We start from the raw sequence: 15,507 nt of genomic DNA, 5'->3' as shown, positions 1-15,507 counted from the left end.
TGTGGAGCACTTGTGCCCTCCCCTGCACCGACACACACACCGCTAGGAACAAATTTCGCCTCATAAATAGCTTTTATTCACTTTTCTCCCCTTTTGATTTTTTCTGCGTTTATTAAGTTGTTGTTTTAATGTTTTAATTTTAGTTTTGCTTTTTTATTAAATTATTTTACGTTTTTCTTTCTACTATTCCCTCTTTTGATTGTTCTTTGCTGCACTCTTCCTGCGAGGGGTGCCGTGTGTTCCCGCCCAACTGCTCCACTCGCACACCACCGACACGCTCATGACGACGGCCCTGTGCGCCTCGCCTGCTGCACGCATGAGGAGGGGCCGCGACGAACGGCGCGCTGAGGGGCCGTGACGTGTGGGCGTGCGACGAGGGCCTGTGGGGCGGAGCACACATTTCTTTCCCTCTTGTTTTGTTTTCTTGCGGCCAGGGCTGGCAGACACCCGCAGCGCCACACACACACACAGCCACACCCTGCCGCTTTAAAAAAGTAATTTTACTTGCTCTCTTTGACTGTTCTTCTTGTTTTTCGTGTTTTTTTTTGTTGCGCTCACTCTCCCGATGGAGTGACGCGACTCCCGTCATGTCTGCGTGCTTCTCTCAGTCCCCCCACACACGAGTGACTGTGCTCTGCGGGCCGCACTCACGCGCCGGTGAGAGGGCTGAGGGGAGCAGCAACACGCAGATGACCCGTGAAATATAAACGATGTGCGGACACACGGAGGTCGGACGGCTGAAAGGCAAGTAATTATTTAATTTTTAATTTGCGGGCAAAATATAAACAGTTTGGTGGGAGCACACAGTAACCGAGTGATTCTTTTTTTTTTTTTAGGAGTAAGAGCAATGGAGGACGACTTCTCTCTTGCGTTTTTTTCTTTCTATTTAATTACTTTGTGCGGGGCTGGGAAGATAATGGTGAAAGGGGAAGTTTTTTTTTTTTGTAGTTGTTTTAAATAAATCTTGTATGACTCGCCACTGCTTGGGATGCAGTGCAGTCGTGAGTTTGAGCAGTCTTGTTACTTCTACCATGCGGCTCTGCTGTGCATTTTGTTTTTGCGTTTCTTTACATGCTCCGCTTCCTTTTTTACTTCTTTGCGTCGTGTTTCTGCAGGCACGCACAAGCACACGCACACAGAGTGCAAATCACAGTGGATTCGGATGGCTCTTTTGCGGTGCGTGTGGCAGGTGCGTGTGGGTGCCGCTTTTTCCCGTGGGCATGAAGCGAAGGGAGGAGAGAGGCAGCGCGCAGGGCGAGTGTCTCTTCCTGATGGTGTGGGGCGCTGCGTTGTGACCGCATGGAGTGAGGCGCCGCGTCGTGGATGGGTGAGGAATCGCTTCTGCGTGTGTGTGTGGCTCTGTGGTGATAGCTCGCTCCTTTTGCGCTGTGTGTTGGCTGCGGGGCTGCGGCCGTATCCCGTTGGCCGTGGGATTGAACTGGAGGCGATGGTGGCGTTGGGTCTCTTCTCCTCTTCCATGGCGGGTGGCTGCTGGCGGTGTGTGCGTTTGTTGTGTGGAGGGCCGAATCCTCTCACCCGCGGACTGACGGCACTGCGATGGTGTTAGTGTGTGAGGGCTGGTGTGGAGTCGCCGGCCAGGGTGAGGGCCGTGGCGGTGCTTTTCTCGAGACTGGTGTTTGTTCCTTTTGTGTGTTTGTGCTGCTTCTTGCCTTTCCCTGTAATCTTCTCCTCCTGTGTTCCTGCGTGGAGTGGCCGCATGCTCACGGGCCATTTTTATAGTGCCTCTTGGCGGCATCCATCCATTTCCCTTTCTCACTGTCTGTCCTTCCTGTTGGGTGTGAGGCGTGCTGCACCGCGTGAGGGCTGGCCCGCACACACCGACGGCCCGCCGTGACTTGTCGTGTTGCTGCTCTTTTCTGTGGGCGATGGCTCTCCGTGCTGTTCCTTCCGGATTGTCTTGTGCCCCGCTCTATGCGTGGGTACTCTGCCCTGCTCACCGCTGACGTGTCTGATGTCTTGCCGCTGTCGCTGTCTCCTCCACCTGTTGAACACACACATAGAGGGAAAACAAGCGCGAATCGCTACTGTGAAATTCGAAGGCACTGAAAGGACCAACAGCACACACACCGCCCACACACACATATTTATATGCTCTCACGTGTTGCTGCAGTGAAGGCACCCCGCACACACAACCGTCGCCGCGTGACCGGATCCAGCGGAAGGAGGAGGGAAGGAAGAGAGAGTGAACCGCGGAGGCCCGACATGTCCCGGCGTGCGTCTACTTTCGCGGTGCTGCTCCTCCTCGTCGTGATGATGTGCTGCGGCACCGGTGGAGCTGGGGAGCTGAGGAAAGTAATGCGGTGCAGCTCATTGATTAATTTGAAGGGATGATAATTATTTCTTCTGCTAAATAGGGCGGAGGTAAAAATGACGTGGAAGTTACGTTGCTTCGTGCTCCCAGCTTTGTGGGTGTGAAGGGCGGTGTGTTTGCCACTGCTGGGGTTCAGTGCAGGGCTGAAGGCGGAGTCAGCGGCTGTGATGGGATTATGGCGAGGCGGCTGAATTTAAGTGGTGGTCCAATGGAGATCTCGATGGCGGACAGCAGTGTCGCTTTTGCGCGATTTCTGGGGGGTGTTGCTGCTACGGATGGTAAGGAGGCAGCAGAGATAATGCGACCCACAACAGTTGTGAGTGGTGGCAACATCTGCATGCCTCTTGGGGACTACGGCAAAACAAGTTCGGACACACAACCGGCTGACGCAAGCAACTGGAGCCTTTTGCTTGTGAGGGGGACCGTCACTGGAGAGGGTGAGAGCAGGATGATCCGATGCAGTGGGGCCCATGCGGTTAAACCCGATGCCGGAGGTCGCACTAACTCCCTGAAGAATTTGAATGGTGGAGGAGGTTCGGGTGTTGCGTTTCATGGCGGCACGATTGTGTTTCCCTGCAGGCCACAGGCGGGGATGGAAAGAGAGTTTTGCTCGCCGTGCAGCTCACTTCGTCGGATAATAAATGGAGGCTTTCGTATGGCACGACTGGCAGGGGCTGCGGGGATCTATCCGTTGTGGAGTGGGTAGCTGGCAAAAAACTTATTCTGATGTCTTCTTGTGGGGATGGCCAGCACCAACTGTGCGTGTCCGATGGGCATGGGACGAGTTGGTATCCAAATCGTGTGTCGATTAATCGCGTGTGGGGCAACTCACATGATAGAAAAGGGTACGGAGTGCAGAGTGGATCCACCACCGCAGTCATTGCGGGCGAGAAGGTGATGCTCGCCGCCCTGCCCGCGTATTCTAAGGACAATGAAAAGGGTCGGCTCCATCTTTGGGTGACGAGCAGTGTGCGTGTGCACGATGTTGGTCCGATATCCCGTGAGGGTGATGACGCTGCCGCCAGCTCGCTGTTGGTGAAGGGGAATAATGACGAGTTGCTTTCACTGTACGAGAACAAAGAGAGGAGCGAGGACGGATCAGACGGTCATGTTGCTGTGCGCGTGGCGGCGGGGCTGCAGCGTGTAAAGGATGTGGCGAAGAAATGGACAGATTTGGAGAGCGCCCCTCAATGATGCAGTCGTACTGCCAAGGTTGGCTGGGCGGCAGCAAATGGCATGTGCACTGGTCCTGTTCCCACCAAAGGGCTGGTTGCCTTTTTGTCCGGCAGCCCAACTGAGACCGAATGGCGGGACGAGTACCTCGGCGTGGGCGCAACAATAAAGAATACGGCAGCGGCTGTTAATGGAGTGACGCTCAAAGGCGCCGGAGCAGGAGCGCAGTGGCCGGCCGACATGAATGGGCCGACTGTGCCGCACAACTTCGCAAACAGGGAGTTCACTCTTGCGGCGGCGGTGTCGATTCACGAGGTGCCGGAGAGTGGCAACGTCCCTTTGGTGGGTGTGGGGATGAGCGACCCCAACAGCACGGTGCTCATTGGCCTGTCGTACACCCACGAAAAGAATTGGAGCTTTATGACTCCTAGTGACGCTAATCCTGACGAGCCTGCTCTTTTTGACTGGAAACCAAACACGACGTATCAAGTGACGCTTGAAATGAATACGGATGGCTGCTACGTGTTTGTGGATGGGAGGGGGTTGTACATGAAGAAGGCGGACGAGGAAAGCTTTGCAACCCTGCTGGAGAGACACAGGATCTCATACTTCTTTATTGGCCGCGGCAGTGCGAGAGGCACGGAGAGCAGCCGTATGACGGTGACCAACGTTATTCTGTACAACCACACAGTGTATGGTGAAGGGTTGGAGCAACTCAATGCAAGCACAGTCCCTATTCCACAATCGGGTGTTGCCAAACAGCAGAGGAAGCACGAGGGTGACCCGAGTTGTGGCGACAGCACCGTCCACTTGTCCGTGTCCCCGGTGCTACTACTGCCTGCTTTGGTGCTGCAACTGTGGGGCATGACGGCTCTGTGCTGAAGAAGGCATGGGGGTGGAGTGGCGACTCCCCGTGGGGAAAAAACTGTCCAGCTTTCCAGCAGCACTTACTGCATTTTGCCGGGGATTTTATCTGTTTTTTTCTTTTTATTTTTTTGGCGCAGGTGCTTTGTTGGGTTCATCAGCGCCTCCGTGTGTTTTTGTGTTTGTTTTCTTACCTTTTTCCAAAATCCTTTTCCCCCAATGTCTGCCTAACAGACACACCGTCATGCGTGGCGTGTTTCCTCCTTTTGTTTCTCTTTTGATGCCCACACGCGGTGCCGGCCTGACTGCTGTGCGTCCCACGGACCGCACAAAACGGGGATTGGAGGGGCAGGCCGGATGCCGCATGGAGTGTGAGGGATGTTCTGTGTGCTGGTGGAGGAGTGCGATCTTTTTTGTTTGTGCGGGCAATATGTATGCACGCACCCATTTCCTGTATGCTTTGGGGCACATGAAACGAAAAATTCTGCTGAGAGATTTTTTCATTGTTTTGTTTTGCTTCCAGGGAGTCGTGCGTTGTGTGCGGCGTACGGTGCATGCCTGGCTGCTGCCCTCTCTCCTCATGTGGTGTGCCCTCTGTGTGTGTCTGCCGCACCTCTCGTCTCCCCTGTTGCTCTCCATGTCCCTCACTGCGCAGATCAGCTCCACATCACTGAACGACCACACTCACGATGATGACGTGCCGTCTGCTGTGCGGTCTGCTGGTGCTCTCCCTGTGCTGCTGCCCATCCGCGTGCGTGACGGCTCAAGACCCCGATTCACCGTCACCTTCTACGGAGTTAAAAGGTGTGGCCGGGGCGGGAGGGGAAGCAGGTACGCCCGGTCATTCAGTGTCAGGCGATGGGGCACAAAATCAGGATGATAAATCGAGAGAAGAATCAGATGTGGGCCATACATCAGAGTCATCAAGTGAGAGGTCCACGCAGTCAGATCGACAGGAAGCAACCGCCACGGGCAAAACGCCACATACATCGAATTCTGCGGACAGTACGGGACCGGGAACGAGTGCGCCACTGGTAACAGTTGAGAGGCCCTCTGCGTCAGAGGCACCCAGTAACTCCGAACACAAGCCAAATACCACGACCACGACCACGACGACGACCACTGCGCCAGAGGCACCAAGTAGCACGGCCATGAATGCGGAGGCGCCTACTACGACGACCACCCGCGCGCCGTCACTTCTTCGCGAAATCGACGGCAGTCGCAGCAGCTCTGCGTGGGTGTGTGCCCCGCTGCTGCTTGCCGTATCCGCGCTGGCGTACACCGCTCTGGGCTAAAGAGGTGTGTGCGGGTTGTGCGTGCCAGCACTCAGCCGCGGGGATTTGTGCGCGTGTGTTGTTTTCCGATGTAACTAAATAAGAGAAAATAATGATTATGCTTCGCTTCATTTGCTTCTGCTGCCCTGCTGTGTGCTCCGCGTTGTTCCCCACATTCGCCAGTTAGCACGTATCCAGACGCCCTTGTATGCACGACACCCACATGACTGTTTGCGTGGACTTACATTTGTAGATGGGTGCTTGCGCACTGGAGGCATTCGGTGCAGCTTTTTTTGTGTTTACTTTTTTGACTTTATTGCTGTTTGTTCACTTGTGTTTCTGTTTTGAATTTTCTGTTTGTTTTCTTGCCTTTTAATTTATGCGTGGCGCTGTGCGTCTTTTTTCCCTCCACTGGTTCTATCTACCTCATGGAGTGTGTGGGCTGCCGCTGCGGGATTGATGCCATTCATGGCTGTGTGTTGGCTGTGTGTGCTGCAGCGGCCGTCTCTTTTTCTCCTTTTGCTTCCGCTCTGCATTGACGGGGAGTTGGTTTGTGCTGAAGGCTGCAGGCAAGTGACAGGAGTGATGGCGATGATGATGACTGGCCGTGTGCTGCTGGTGTGTGCCCTCTGCGTGCTGTGGTGCGGTGCCGGCGGGGTTTATGCGAGGGACATCGACAACAAGGCACTGGGCGATTGCATGACCTCGGGAGTGTTGGTTACGAATTGTTCCCATGTGCCTAGTGGGTGTGATAAAACCGCTCCGAAGCCGCCTTTTCGGTCAGCGTTGCCCATCACTGTCTTACAGGCCGATGCTTCTGAGGGAAAAGATCTTACATCGCAAGGGGATAATTTAAATTCAAGTGAATCTTCGGGTACCGGCGCTCCTGGGAAAGCTTCTGAAAACCCCGGTGGAATTCCGGGGACCGATGACAGCTCTGGTGGTGGCAGCTCTGGTGCTGGTGGAAAAGAGGCAAGGCGGGAGGCGGAGGGCATGAACGAAGCGTCTAGTGGCAAACAAGTAACAAATGAAAAGGAAGTATTATCACCAGCAGGGGGAGGAAGTGCGCCAGATCCTAACGGCACCCATAATTCACCAGAAACCAATGCAGTAAACTCAGCGTCAGAAAACGAGCCGGAGTCCAACTCACTGGAACGGTCTTCAGAGGATGGTGAGGCAGGGCAACAAGATGAGGAGGCAGACGCACAGGGAACACAAGAAACGGAAGTGAGGCAAGGAACAGCAGCATCACCCGTCTCCACAAGTGGCAGTGGTGGTGCCCAGAGTGAGGCGGATGCGGATGTTGACGACCCTCAACGGCCTAACCCCGAAGGACCGCAGAACGACGGAACCGAAGCTGGCGATACCCACGGTCCAACTGCAGTCAGCGATGCAGCACCACAAGCAGCAAAAGCAATCACCGCTCAAACAAATGGTACGGTGACACCTGGCGACAGTGACGGCAGCACCGCGGTCTCCCACACCACCTCCCCTCTTTTGCTTCTTCTTGTTGTTGCGTGCGCTGCTGCTGCGGTGGTGGCCGCGTGAGAGTGAGGGAGAGAGAGCCGTGCACCGCCCGCACACACACTCTTCCTTCTCTCTGTGTGTGTGTCCCCTTGCATGGACTCTCGCCCTCACCTCACCCCACGAGGCACACACAATAATGTGCCCATTGTATATATGCATGCACACCCATGCAGGCCCGTTGGTGCTCTCTTTTGCACGACACGCACCGCTGCCGTCCTGCCTGGCTGCATGGGCGGAGCACCGTAACTGTTTCTGTTTTGTTTTTATTGCATTGAGTGGGCGACCTCTCTCTTTCTCCCTCTGTGTGTGTGTTTTGCTTTACGGGAGTAATGGGAGTGTGTGTGCGCTGGTCGTCCCACGCCTCGGCTTTTTGTTTTGTTTTCCTTTTTGATTTTGTGGTTGAGTGCACCCATTCCGCGGCTGCGTATGTGTGTGTGTGCGGTGATATGAGTAATTTGCGTGTGTGCTATCTGCCTCTCTCTGCCGTTGCTTTCTTCAGACTCTCTTGTGGCGCACAGCTGCTCCGTAATTATAGGCGCTGCCAAACACACACATGCACAGATAGACACGTCATGCCGCACACGCTGTGGAGCGGCGTGAGCGCTGAGAACGCACGCACAATATTCTGGCTGCGGTGGTTTTTGCGAGGAGGGAAGGAGCGTGCGATTTGTTTTATTGACATGTTGCTGGTGTGATGTTGGCGGCCTGCGGCCAGTGGGTGGTGTGGTGTGGAGGGTGCCTGGGACGAGTGCGGATTGCTTCCCGCCCTGCAGCCTCGCGTGCCGACGCGTCTTTCCTGCTGCGGATTTTGTTGTTGGGGATATTCCGGCTGTGAGGGACAAGAATTAAACGACGGGCGGCAGCGCGTGGGCTTTGCGAAGGGCGGCCGTGCTTTTTTTGCATCTCGTTGGTTGTTTTCTTGTGTGGGCGTTGCTCGGTGTGTTGACGCGTGGGAGAAGCACCCGCCGTGGCTCCTGCTGCTGGTCGCAGTCGCTGTGTGTTCCCGGTGCACTGTTCTTCCTTCTCCTGTTCCGTGTGTCTGTGCGTGAGTTGTTGTTGGGAGTGGCTGCGGCGGGGATGATGATGCCACTCACAGTGGATGGGTGGCTGTGCTCACTGTCTTGTCTCTTTGCTTGGCATGCTTCCTTCTCTCTCTACTTTTTCACACACATAGAGGGAAAAGAAGCGCGAATCGCTACTGTGAAATTCGAAGGCTCTGAAAGGACCAACAGCACACACACCGCCCACACACATATATTTATATGCTCTCACGTGTTGCTGCAGTGAAGGCACCCCGCACACACAACCGTCGCCGCGTGACCGGATCCAGCGGAAGGAGGAGGGAAGGAGGAGAGAGTGAGCCGCAGGGGCCCAACATGTCCCGGCGTGCGTTTACTTTCGCGGTGCTGCTCCTCCTCGTCGTGATGATGTGCGGCAGTGAAGCCACTTATGGCAAGGAGGGCAATTCAAGGAATGGAATCATTTTAGAAGGAGGGGATTTGTTTAATGATGCAGAGAACAAATCTATGATACATACGTTGGATTCCTTCCGTGCATCTTCTCTTGCTTACGTGAAAGGCGCTGTTGTGGCTATCGTTGAAGCGCATTACACAAGTACCACGGATAGTAAATCGTGTGTTGTTGGTGCTGCGGATTCGATTGACAGCGATAAAAGGACGTGGACGAAGGGAAGTGCCATCGTGTTTGATCATTACGGCATTAGCTTTGACCCCCTTTTGCGCCCAACAGCTATTGTGGATGATGGGGGTATAAAAGGGCCTTTGTTGGGGGTTGTGGCAAGTCAGGGGCTCCACTGACGAAGGTGGCTGGTGATGACTGTTGGACGCCCAGGATGGCGGAGGGTGACGTTCCGCATGACGATGAGGATGAGGGGAAGAAGGAGTTTGCGTGGCATGGAAGCGGCACCTCGAATCTTGACAGCCTTTTGAAGGATTTCAAACCCATTCCCGAACAATTCAAACCATTTGTGGGTGGTGGCGGGGCAGTCATTCGGTTGGAGGCCAAGAGTCGCTACGTGCTGCCTATTCACGCCTTGAAGGATGATGGAAAGGTCGTTTTGTTGATCATCGTTGCCAAAGTTTTTGCTTATGGCTGGGAGTTTTCAAGGGATACGAGACCTGCGGGATGCATCCGGCCTGCGGTTCTTGCATGGAAGGACAGAGATCTCGTCACGATGACGTCGAGTGCGGACGGCAGCTGCGGGGCTTACTGGGCGGACGAAAAGGGGGAGTCGGTGGACGGAGGCATACGACACTCTTTCGCGCGTGTGGGGCAACTCACTGACACGTGCGGGGCACGGCGTGCAGGGTGGCTACGTCAGCGCGACGGTCGATGGACAGAAAGTCATTCCCGTCAGCCGGCCGGTATGTTCCGAGACGGACGGTAAAGAAGAAACGCGTCGACTTCACTTGTGGCTGTCGGACCTGCAGCGAATTTATGATGTTGGGCCGGTATCCGCTGTGGGTGAGAAGGTCGCCGCCAGCACTCTGCCGCACTCCGTTGAGCTGCAGGTATGGGAGGATCCAATAGAAGCGAGGAGATTGTGCTGCTCGTACGAGGTCGCTGCTGCAGAGGACGGTGAGTACAACATTGCTTTTGTGGGCCTGACGGAGAAGTTGGGGGACATGAAGGAGGTGGTGGCCTCACCAAAGGGCTGGTTGGCTTCTTATCCAGCACGTCAACTGACAGCACATGGAGAGACGAGTACCTCTGCGTGAATGCAGCCGTTCGCGGGGAGGTGACAAGTACTCCCGATGGTGGATTGACGTTCAAAGGACCCGGAGCAGGGGCGGAGCGGCCTGTTGGCGACATGGGGCCGAATCAGCCGTACCACTTTGCGGACAAGAATTTCACCCTCATGGCGACGGTGTCCGTCCGCGAGGTGCCGAAAGCAGGCAGCAGCAGCTCTATCCCTTTGACGGGTGTGAAGCTACATGACCCCGGCCACACGGTGCTCTTTTGTCTGTCGTACACGAGTGAAAATAAGTGGGAGGTAACAATCAACGCCAACACTCGGAGTTTGTCGGGGGATCGCAACTGGGTGCGGGGCAGAAAATATCAGGTGGCACTGGGAATGGATTATTATGTTAAGCATTTGATTGTGTGCGTGGATGGATTGCTGATGTACGACAGCGAAAAAGATTATGAGGATAATGAGGACTTCTTTGGAGAACTAAAAACAGTGTTGAGTTCCCACAGCACATCGCACTCCTACATTGGCGGGGAGCGTGCGGGGGACTCGGACGACGTTCATGTGACGGTGAGCAACGTCCTGCTGTACAACCGCATATTGAGCAATGCCAAGCTCAAGGCGGTAATGAAGAAGATCGTCGTTGGCACTCCAGTGGCGAAGGTGCCGGTTTCGAAAGGTGCGCCTCAAACCAATCCTGCGAGTGAAACCTTTCTTCAATCCGCCAACGAGGCGTCGTCATGAATGAAGAGCGGCAAGACGCCACATCATCATCACCGCAAAGTCAACACTCACCAGCGCAGCCATTAGGAAATAAAAATGGTCCAGCAGCTTCCATGCAAACATCTTCTGCTGATGCCATTGGCCCATCCACCTCAGGTGGTACGGGGAAGTGAAAGAGGAGGAACCCAGCAGCGGTGGAATGGTGCCTGCATTGTCTCCAGCGTTGAGCGCGGGCAGCCGTCCGCTGCCAACACGCTCGCCAGCGACAAACAGGACGCTGGCCCTGAATGGGACACGCATGCTCACACTGCCGTGGGCACGAACAGCGGCCCCGATTCACTCAGCACCACCGACGCGACGCCCGCGGATGGCGCCACAGAAATCCCTGAGCCCCGCACAGACCCAGCAACTGTTCAACGCAACGATAGTGTGCTGGACGGCGTTGGCACCGCACCGACTCATCCGAGCACAGCGCCTGCGGAGTCCAAGATCCCATCGGAGTTCAACGCAGCGCCGCCCTTGGGCAATGACCTTTTTGACTTGGAGAATATCACCGAGTTGGTGTCCATGGGTCTAAGGGCCGACAGCAACGTGCATGGGTGTGAGTCTCTCGTGTGCTACTATTGCTGCTGCTTCCGGGGCTGTGGGCCACTGCGGGCTCTCTGCTGAGGTGTGAGGGAGGGTGGAATTGCGACTTCTCGTGGAGCAACAAATGTGCAGCTTCCCAGCATTACTCACCGAATTTTGTCAGGGGCCCATTTTTTTCTTTTGTTTTTTCTAACTTTTATTATTATTATTTTTTGTTTTATTTTTCTTTTTGCGGCTGGTGCTCTATTGGAATAATCAGCACCGCTGTGTTTTTTCTTATTTTCAATGGCCGTTTGCTACAATCCGTTATGAGCGACGTGTTTCCGACTTTTGTTTCTCTTTTGATGCCCACACGCGGTGCCGGCGTCACTGCTGCGCGTCCGGCGGAGTGCACAAAACGAGGAGTGGCGGAGCAGGCCGGATGCCGCATGGAATATGAGGGATGTTGTGTGGGCTGGTGGAGGAGTGCGATCTTTTTTTTTTTGCTTCAATTTTTTTTTTCTCTGGTGCAGGGAATATGCATACACAAACACACGGTCGTCTTTTGCTGCATGGCACACGTAATAAAAGTCCTGCCCAACAATATTCACCAATTTTTTTTTTTACGTTTGTGAAATCCCGCCAGGCTCCCACCCTTTTGTTTCTCACCTTTTTTTCTTTTGGTAAATCACTGCGGCTCGTGTTCTTCTGTGCCGTGCCTACTTCCAATGGGTGTCTTCGTTTCCCGTTGACTTTCCCTCTGCTGGTTGTGCCGTTGAAATGTCCCCATAGCTTTTTCTTTTCTGCTAGAGGCATCGATGGCACGGGGGTGGCGTCCTGCCCCGGCCTGCTGAGCACACTCGGAATTGAGCGGATGGTGTGCGCCGTGCCTCACTCTTGAGTGTGGGACGCCACCCACCACGACCTGCTGTGAGGCTCAGTGATATTCCGTCGGGGCGGGGAGAAGTGAAGGACTGCGCCGTGGACTTGGACGCGCCTCGTTCGTTTTGTTGTTGCCGTGTGTGTGTGCTGTGCGCATGGCTTTTTGTTGCAGCGCGACGTGGATGACGTTGCTAACGAGTACGATTTTGGACTCTGTTGCGGTCGCTGCTGGATCAAGCAGTCAATCCAAGGGCTTTGCGGCATGCATGTGTATGTGTACATGCCTGCCTGATGTTTATCGCTGTGCTGCTTGCCGGAGAGCGGCCGCTGCTGCGCTGTTTTCTAGTGGGCGTTGTGTGTGCGGCACTGACCTTCCTGCTGTGGGTGGCGCAGGGAGCCTTTTCGCCATATATCTCGTTGCGTACTGCGACACGTCGGCGATGGTTTGCGTGAGCGAGGAACGACGCCTTGACTGCAGCCGAACGGCAAATCCTCCACTCCTCTTCCGTGTCACCGCCACGTGCTGCTGACGGAATAACATGGCCCCAAAGAACGCGTCGGACCTTCAATGCTGTTTGTCGCGTGGGACAGGCCATGGAGACGGTGAAGTTTACCGCCTTTTGATGGGTACGAATGCGCCTGGTGGTGACTGCTCACCTTTGCGTGGGAAACGCCTCAAAGAAGCCAAAACCTTTGTTTTTTTCAGCGTCAGCTTTTGGATGTCCGTGCCCAGTGATTACATCGAACTTCTTTGCTACAGGTGATCTGATGAGATGACCTCACCGTTTTCACACCCAACCGAGATCGATGAGGGCTGCACCTTCTCTCTCTCCCTTCCCTCCATCCTTTCAGACCACCGCAGACTGACGAACTGCAGGGCAGCGGCGTGATTGCAAACCGGGCGTCTATGAGCCAACAGACCGTACAATCGACGTGGACCCTTGTCCCCCGTGTCTGGGTGCCGCCACCGTGCTTATTCTTTCTTCCTTCTCGTGTGCTTCGTGTGCGCTTATGATGCCGCTGCTCGCTGTGCAGTGCCGACCCACGTGAGCGAGGAACGACGCCTTGACTGCAGCCGAACGGCAAATCCTCCACTCCTCTTCCGTGTCACCGCCTCGTGCTCGGACGCGATCGATGGCTGCCGGTTGCAACACCGCCACGTGGGTCTGTCTAGGCCCTTGTGTGTCTTTCACTGCATCGGGACTGCACTGTGGTAGAACCATTTGGTTGCAAGAGCGGTGCCAATGATCATATGTCTTTTTGCTGGAATCCCGCCACTCTGCATGGCGGCTGTGTGGGGCTGCGTGGGCGGTGGGAGAGCGATGATTTCACTGGTGTGATGGCGTCTGTGCTTTTTTGTGTCGGTGGTTGTGCTTTGGTGGGGACTGACCGCGGCCGGATGCCTCTGCGTGCCAGTGTTTATTGCTGTTGTTGCTGACTCTTTCTTTTTTTGAGCGTGCAGTTAGAGATACTTTGGTTTGAACAGCACAACTATCGTTTCAAGGTGTTAGGGATTACTTGCTTTATTAGGACTAGTAGCAGTGGGGTAACGATTTATCGAAATTGTGTCGCTGGATACGCCATCTGTAGAAAAGGATTTGCTGGGCAGGAGTTACGGTCGACGGTGCAAGAGCGAAACGCCACGACAGACCTATTGACACTTGATTGGATTGGTGGATGTGGTCTGCGGTGGGTGCGTGTCCGCGCAGCCGGCACTGTGTGCGGTGCAGGGCCATTGCGGCTGTGCGTGTGTCGCTGCTTGCTCTGTTGGCGCTGGCTGCTGCTGCGGCGTTTATGCCCGCGGTGCATGCGGTGGTGTTGCGACTGCGGGGCGGCACGGTGGACAGAGCCATCACGGTTGGCCGCGCCGTGGACACGGTGCTGATGGACGGCGTGTACATCACGAACGGCGTGGCTGTTGTGTTTGACGTCGCGGCGATGCTTCCCGGCGCGCTGCGCATCGAACTGAGGAACTGCGTGTGCGACGGCGGTGCGCAGATCTACGTGCGGGGCTACAGCGGCGAGCCTGCGAGTGACCGGAGCCTGGAGGTGAGCGTGAGCGGGCTGTCCGGCGGCTACTGCTCGCTTGTGTTTGTGCACAACCTGCCGGCACACACGAACGTGACGGTCCGTGACTCGACGATCGTGACGCCGGGGCCGATGCGCTACTCGCAGCTGAGCGGACTGACGGACGCGGTGGCGTCGCCGCTTGTGCTGCACGCGACGTCGCTGTTGCGGACGCAGCTGCGTGTGAGCAACACTGTGCTGAGGTCGTTGCACGCGGGTGGGTCGGCGGTGTACGTTGGCGGCGGCGTGGACCTGCTGTCGAGCGCGGTGGTGCTTGATGGCGTGTTGCTGGAGGCTTCGGGCGGTCCGACCGCGTCCGCGATGCGTGTGGCGTCCTCGTCGCGTCTCAGTTTGCGGGGCCACTCGGTGTTCTCCGTGACGAACGTGTCGGTTGTGAGCAGCGGCGGCGGCTTTGTGCTTGGCGAGCGCCTCGCGGTGTCCGACTCGGTGCTGCGCTTTCTGCGCGTCGAGGGGTCTGTTGCGTCGTCGCTGGTGCGCTGCGACGGTGGGACGGTCGGTGCCGGCGGGTGGCTGGAGCTGCGCGACGTGTGGGCGGTGGGCGAGGCGTCGTCGGTGGCGTCGCTGTCGGGGGTGACGCTGGACGGTGGCGCCGTGTCGATTGCGCGCTGCGTTGCCACCGGCGCGACGCTTGTCTCCGGGCTGACGATCACGAGCGGCGCCGTGTCGGTGCAGTGCAACCGTGCCGGCGGCCGGGTGCTGCAGAGCAGCGGCGACTACCGCATGGCCGGCCTGCCCTCCGTGAGCGTGGTGCCGTGCGACGGCTGTGCGGCTGCGCTGGCGTGCTTCGATGCGCTGACGGCGTCGTTTTCTGACTGCGTGTGCGGCTGTCGTGCCGGCGGCGTGGGCGAGGCGTGCCTGCCGTTCGACGTGCCGCCTGCGAGGTTCGGTGGCGGTGCGCAGGGCTGCGTGAGTGGCGTGACGCTGACGGAGTCGGTGACGGTTGGCGGCGTGCGTGCGACGGCGTGCTTCGACTCGGTGGTGTTCAGCGGACCGATCACTGTGGCGGTGGACCTGCGCTCGATGGATGCGTTCGCTGACTCGCTGAACGTGACGCTGCGCCACTGCGTGCTTGCGGGTGGCGCGCAGCTGCGGATTGGTGGTTTCAGCGAGAGCACGGCGCGCCTGATGCCCCACGCCCTCGTCAACATGACGAATGTGACGTCGCTGGAGGGCACGATTGTGCTGCATGGCGCGATGCCGCTGCACTCGAGTGTGCTGCTGGCGAACTCGACGCTGCGCGCGACGGTTGGCGGGTCGCAGTACGTGCCGATGACTCCTGGCCACGCAGGATCCCGGTACGGCCCCGCGCTTGTCCTGGACGGCGTTCGGCTGCTGTCGACGCGGTTGTCATGACGCGGTCGACGCTG

At 56.4% G+C, this 15,507-nt stretch overlaps 2 protein-coding genes, 1 non-coding gene and 3 pseudogenes across 3 annotated transcripts, besides 12 other annotated features; all 6 read left to right on the top strand.

The window, feature by feature from the left end:
• Nucleotides 1–1,691: a sequence feature (heterozygous, Esmeraldo-like haplotype).
• Nucleotides 750–770: a sequence feature (AT_rich).
• Nucleotides 1,692–4,679: a sequence feature (areas not merged during assembly with more than two copies in the genome that could not be assigned to a particular haplotype).
• Tc00.1047053505297.80 lies at nucleotides 2,108–4,387 on the top strand (annotated as a pseudogene).
• Nucleotides 4,680–5,472: a sequence feature (areas merged during assembly that could not be assigned to a particular haplotype. This can correspond to areas where the two haplotypes were merged or to regions with more than two copies in the genome that were merged during assembly.).
• On the top strand, nucleotides 5,059–5,664 carry Tc00.1047053505297.70 (mucin TcMUCII, putative; the record flags this gene model as incomplete). The annotated part of the gene is made up of 1 exon (XM_803223.1): nucleotides 5,059–5,664. One exon carries the CDS (start codon nucleotides 5,059–5,061, stop codon nucleotides 5,662–5,664), a length of 606 nt encoding a protein of 201 aa, XP_808316.1.
• Nucleotides 5,473–7,328: a sequence feature (heterozygous, non-Esmeraldo-like haplotype).
• Nucleotides 5,932–6,007: a sequence feature (A-rich).
• On the top strand, nucleotides 6,229–7,191 carry Tc00.1047053505297.60 (mucin-associated surface protein (MASP), putative; the record flags this gene model as incomplete). The annotated part of the gene is made up of 1 exon (XM_803222.1): nucleotides 6,229–7,191. One exon carries the CDS (start codon nucleotides 6,229–6,231, stop codon nucleotides 7,189–7,191), a length of 963 nt encoding a protein of 320 aa, XP_808315.1.
• Nucleotides 7,329–7,864: a sequence feature (areas merged during assembly that could not be assigned to a particular haplotype. This can correspond to areas where the two haplotypes were merged or to regions with more than two copies in the genome that were merged during assembly.).
• Nucleotides 7,865–8,025: a sequence feature (areas not merged during assembly with more than two copies in the genome that could not be assigned to a particular haplotype).
• Nucleotides 8,026–9,089: a sequence feature (heterozygous, Esmeraldo-like haplotype).
• Nucleotides 8,433–11,279, top strand: Tc00.1047053505297.50 (annotated as a pseudogene).
• Nucleotides 9,090–9,206: a sequence feature (haploid, Esmeraldo-like haplotype).
• Nucleotides 9,207–15,507: a sequence feature (areas not merged during assembly with more than two copies in the genome that could not be assigned to a particular haplotype).
• Nucleotides 11,363–11,422: a sequence feature (A-rich).
• Tc00.1047053505297.30 lies at nucleotides 12,678–12,738 on the top strand. The gene has a single exon (XR_008255279.1). It is a non-coding gene; the product is annotated as an H/ACA snoRNA, TC8C3H1 (small nucleolar RNA).
• On the top strand, nucleotides 13,730–15,507 carry Tc00.1047053505297.10 (annotated as a pseudogene; the record flags this gene model as incomplete).

The sequence above is a fragment of the Trypanosoma cruzi genome (assembly GCF_000209065.1).
Source record: "Trypanosoma cruzi strain CL Brener chromosome Unknown tcruzi_1047053505297, whole genome shotgun sequence".
Taxonomy (NCBI): Eukaryota; Euglenozoa; class Kinetoplastea; order Trypanosomatida; family Trypanosomatidae; genus Trypanosoma; species Trypanosoma cruzi.
This window is presented reverse-complemented; position numbering and strand designations above follow the sequence as displayed.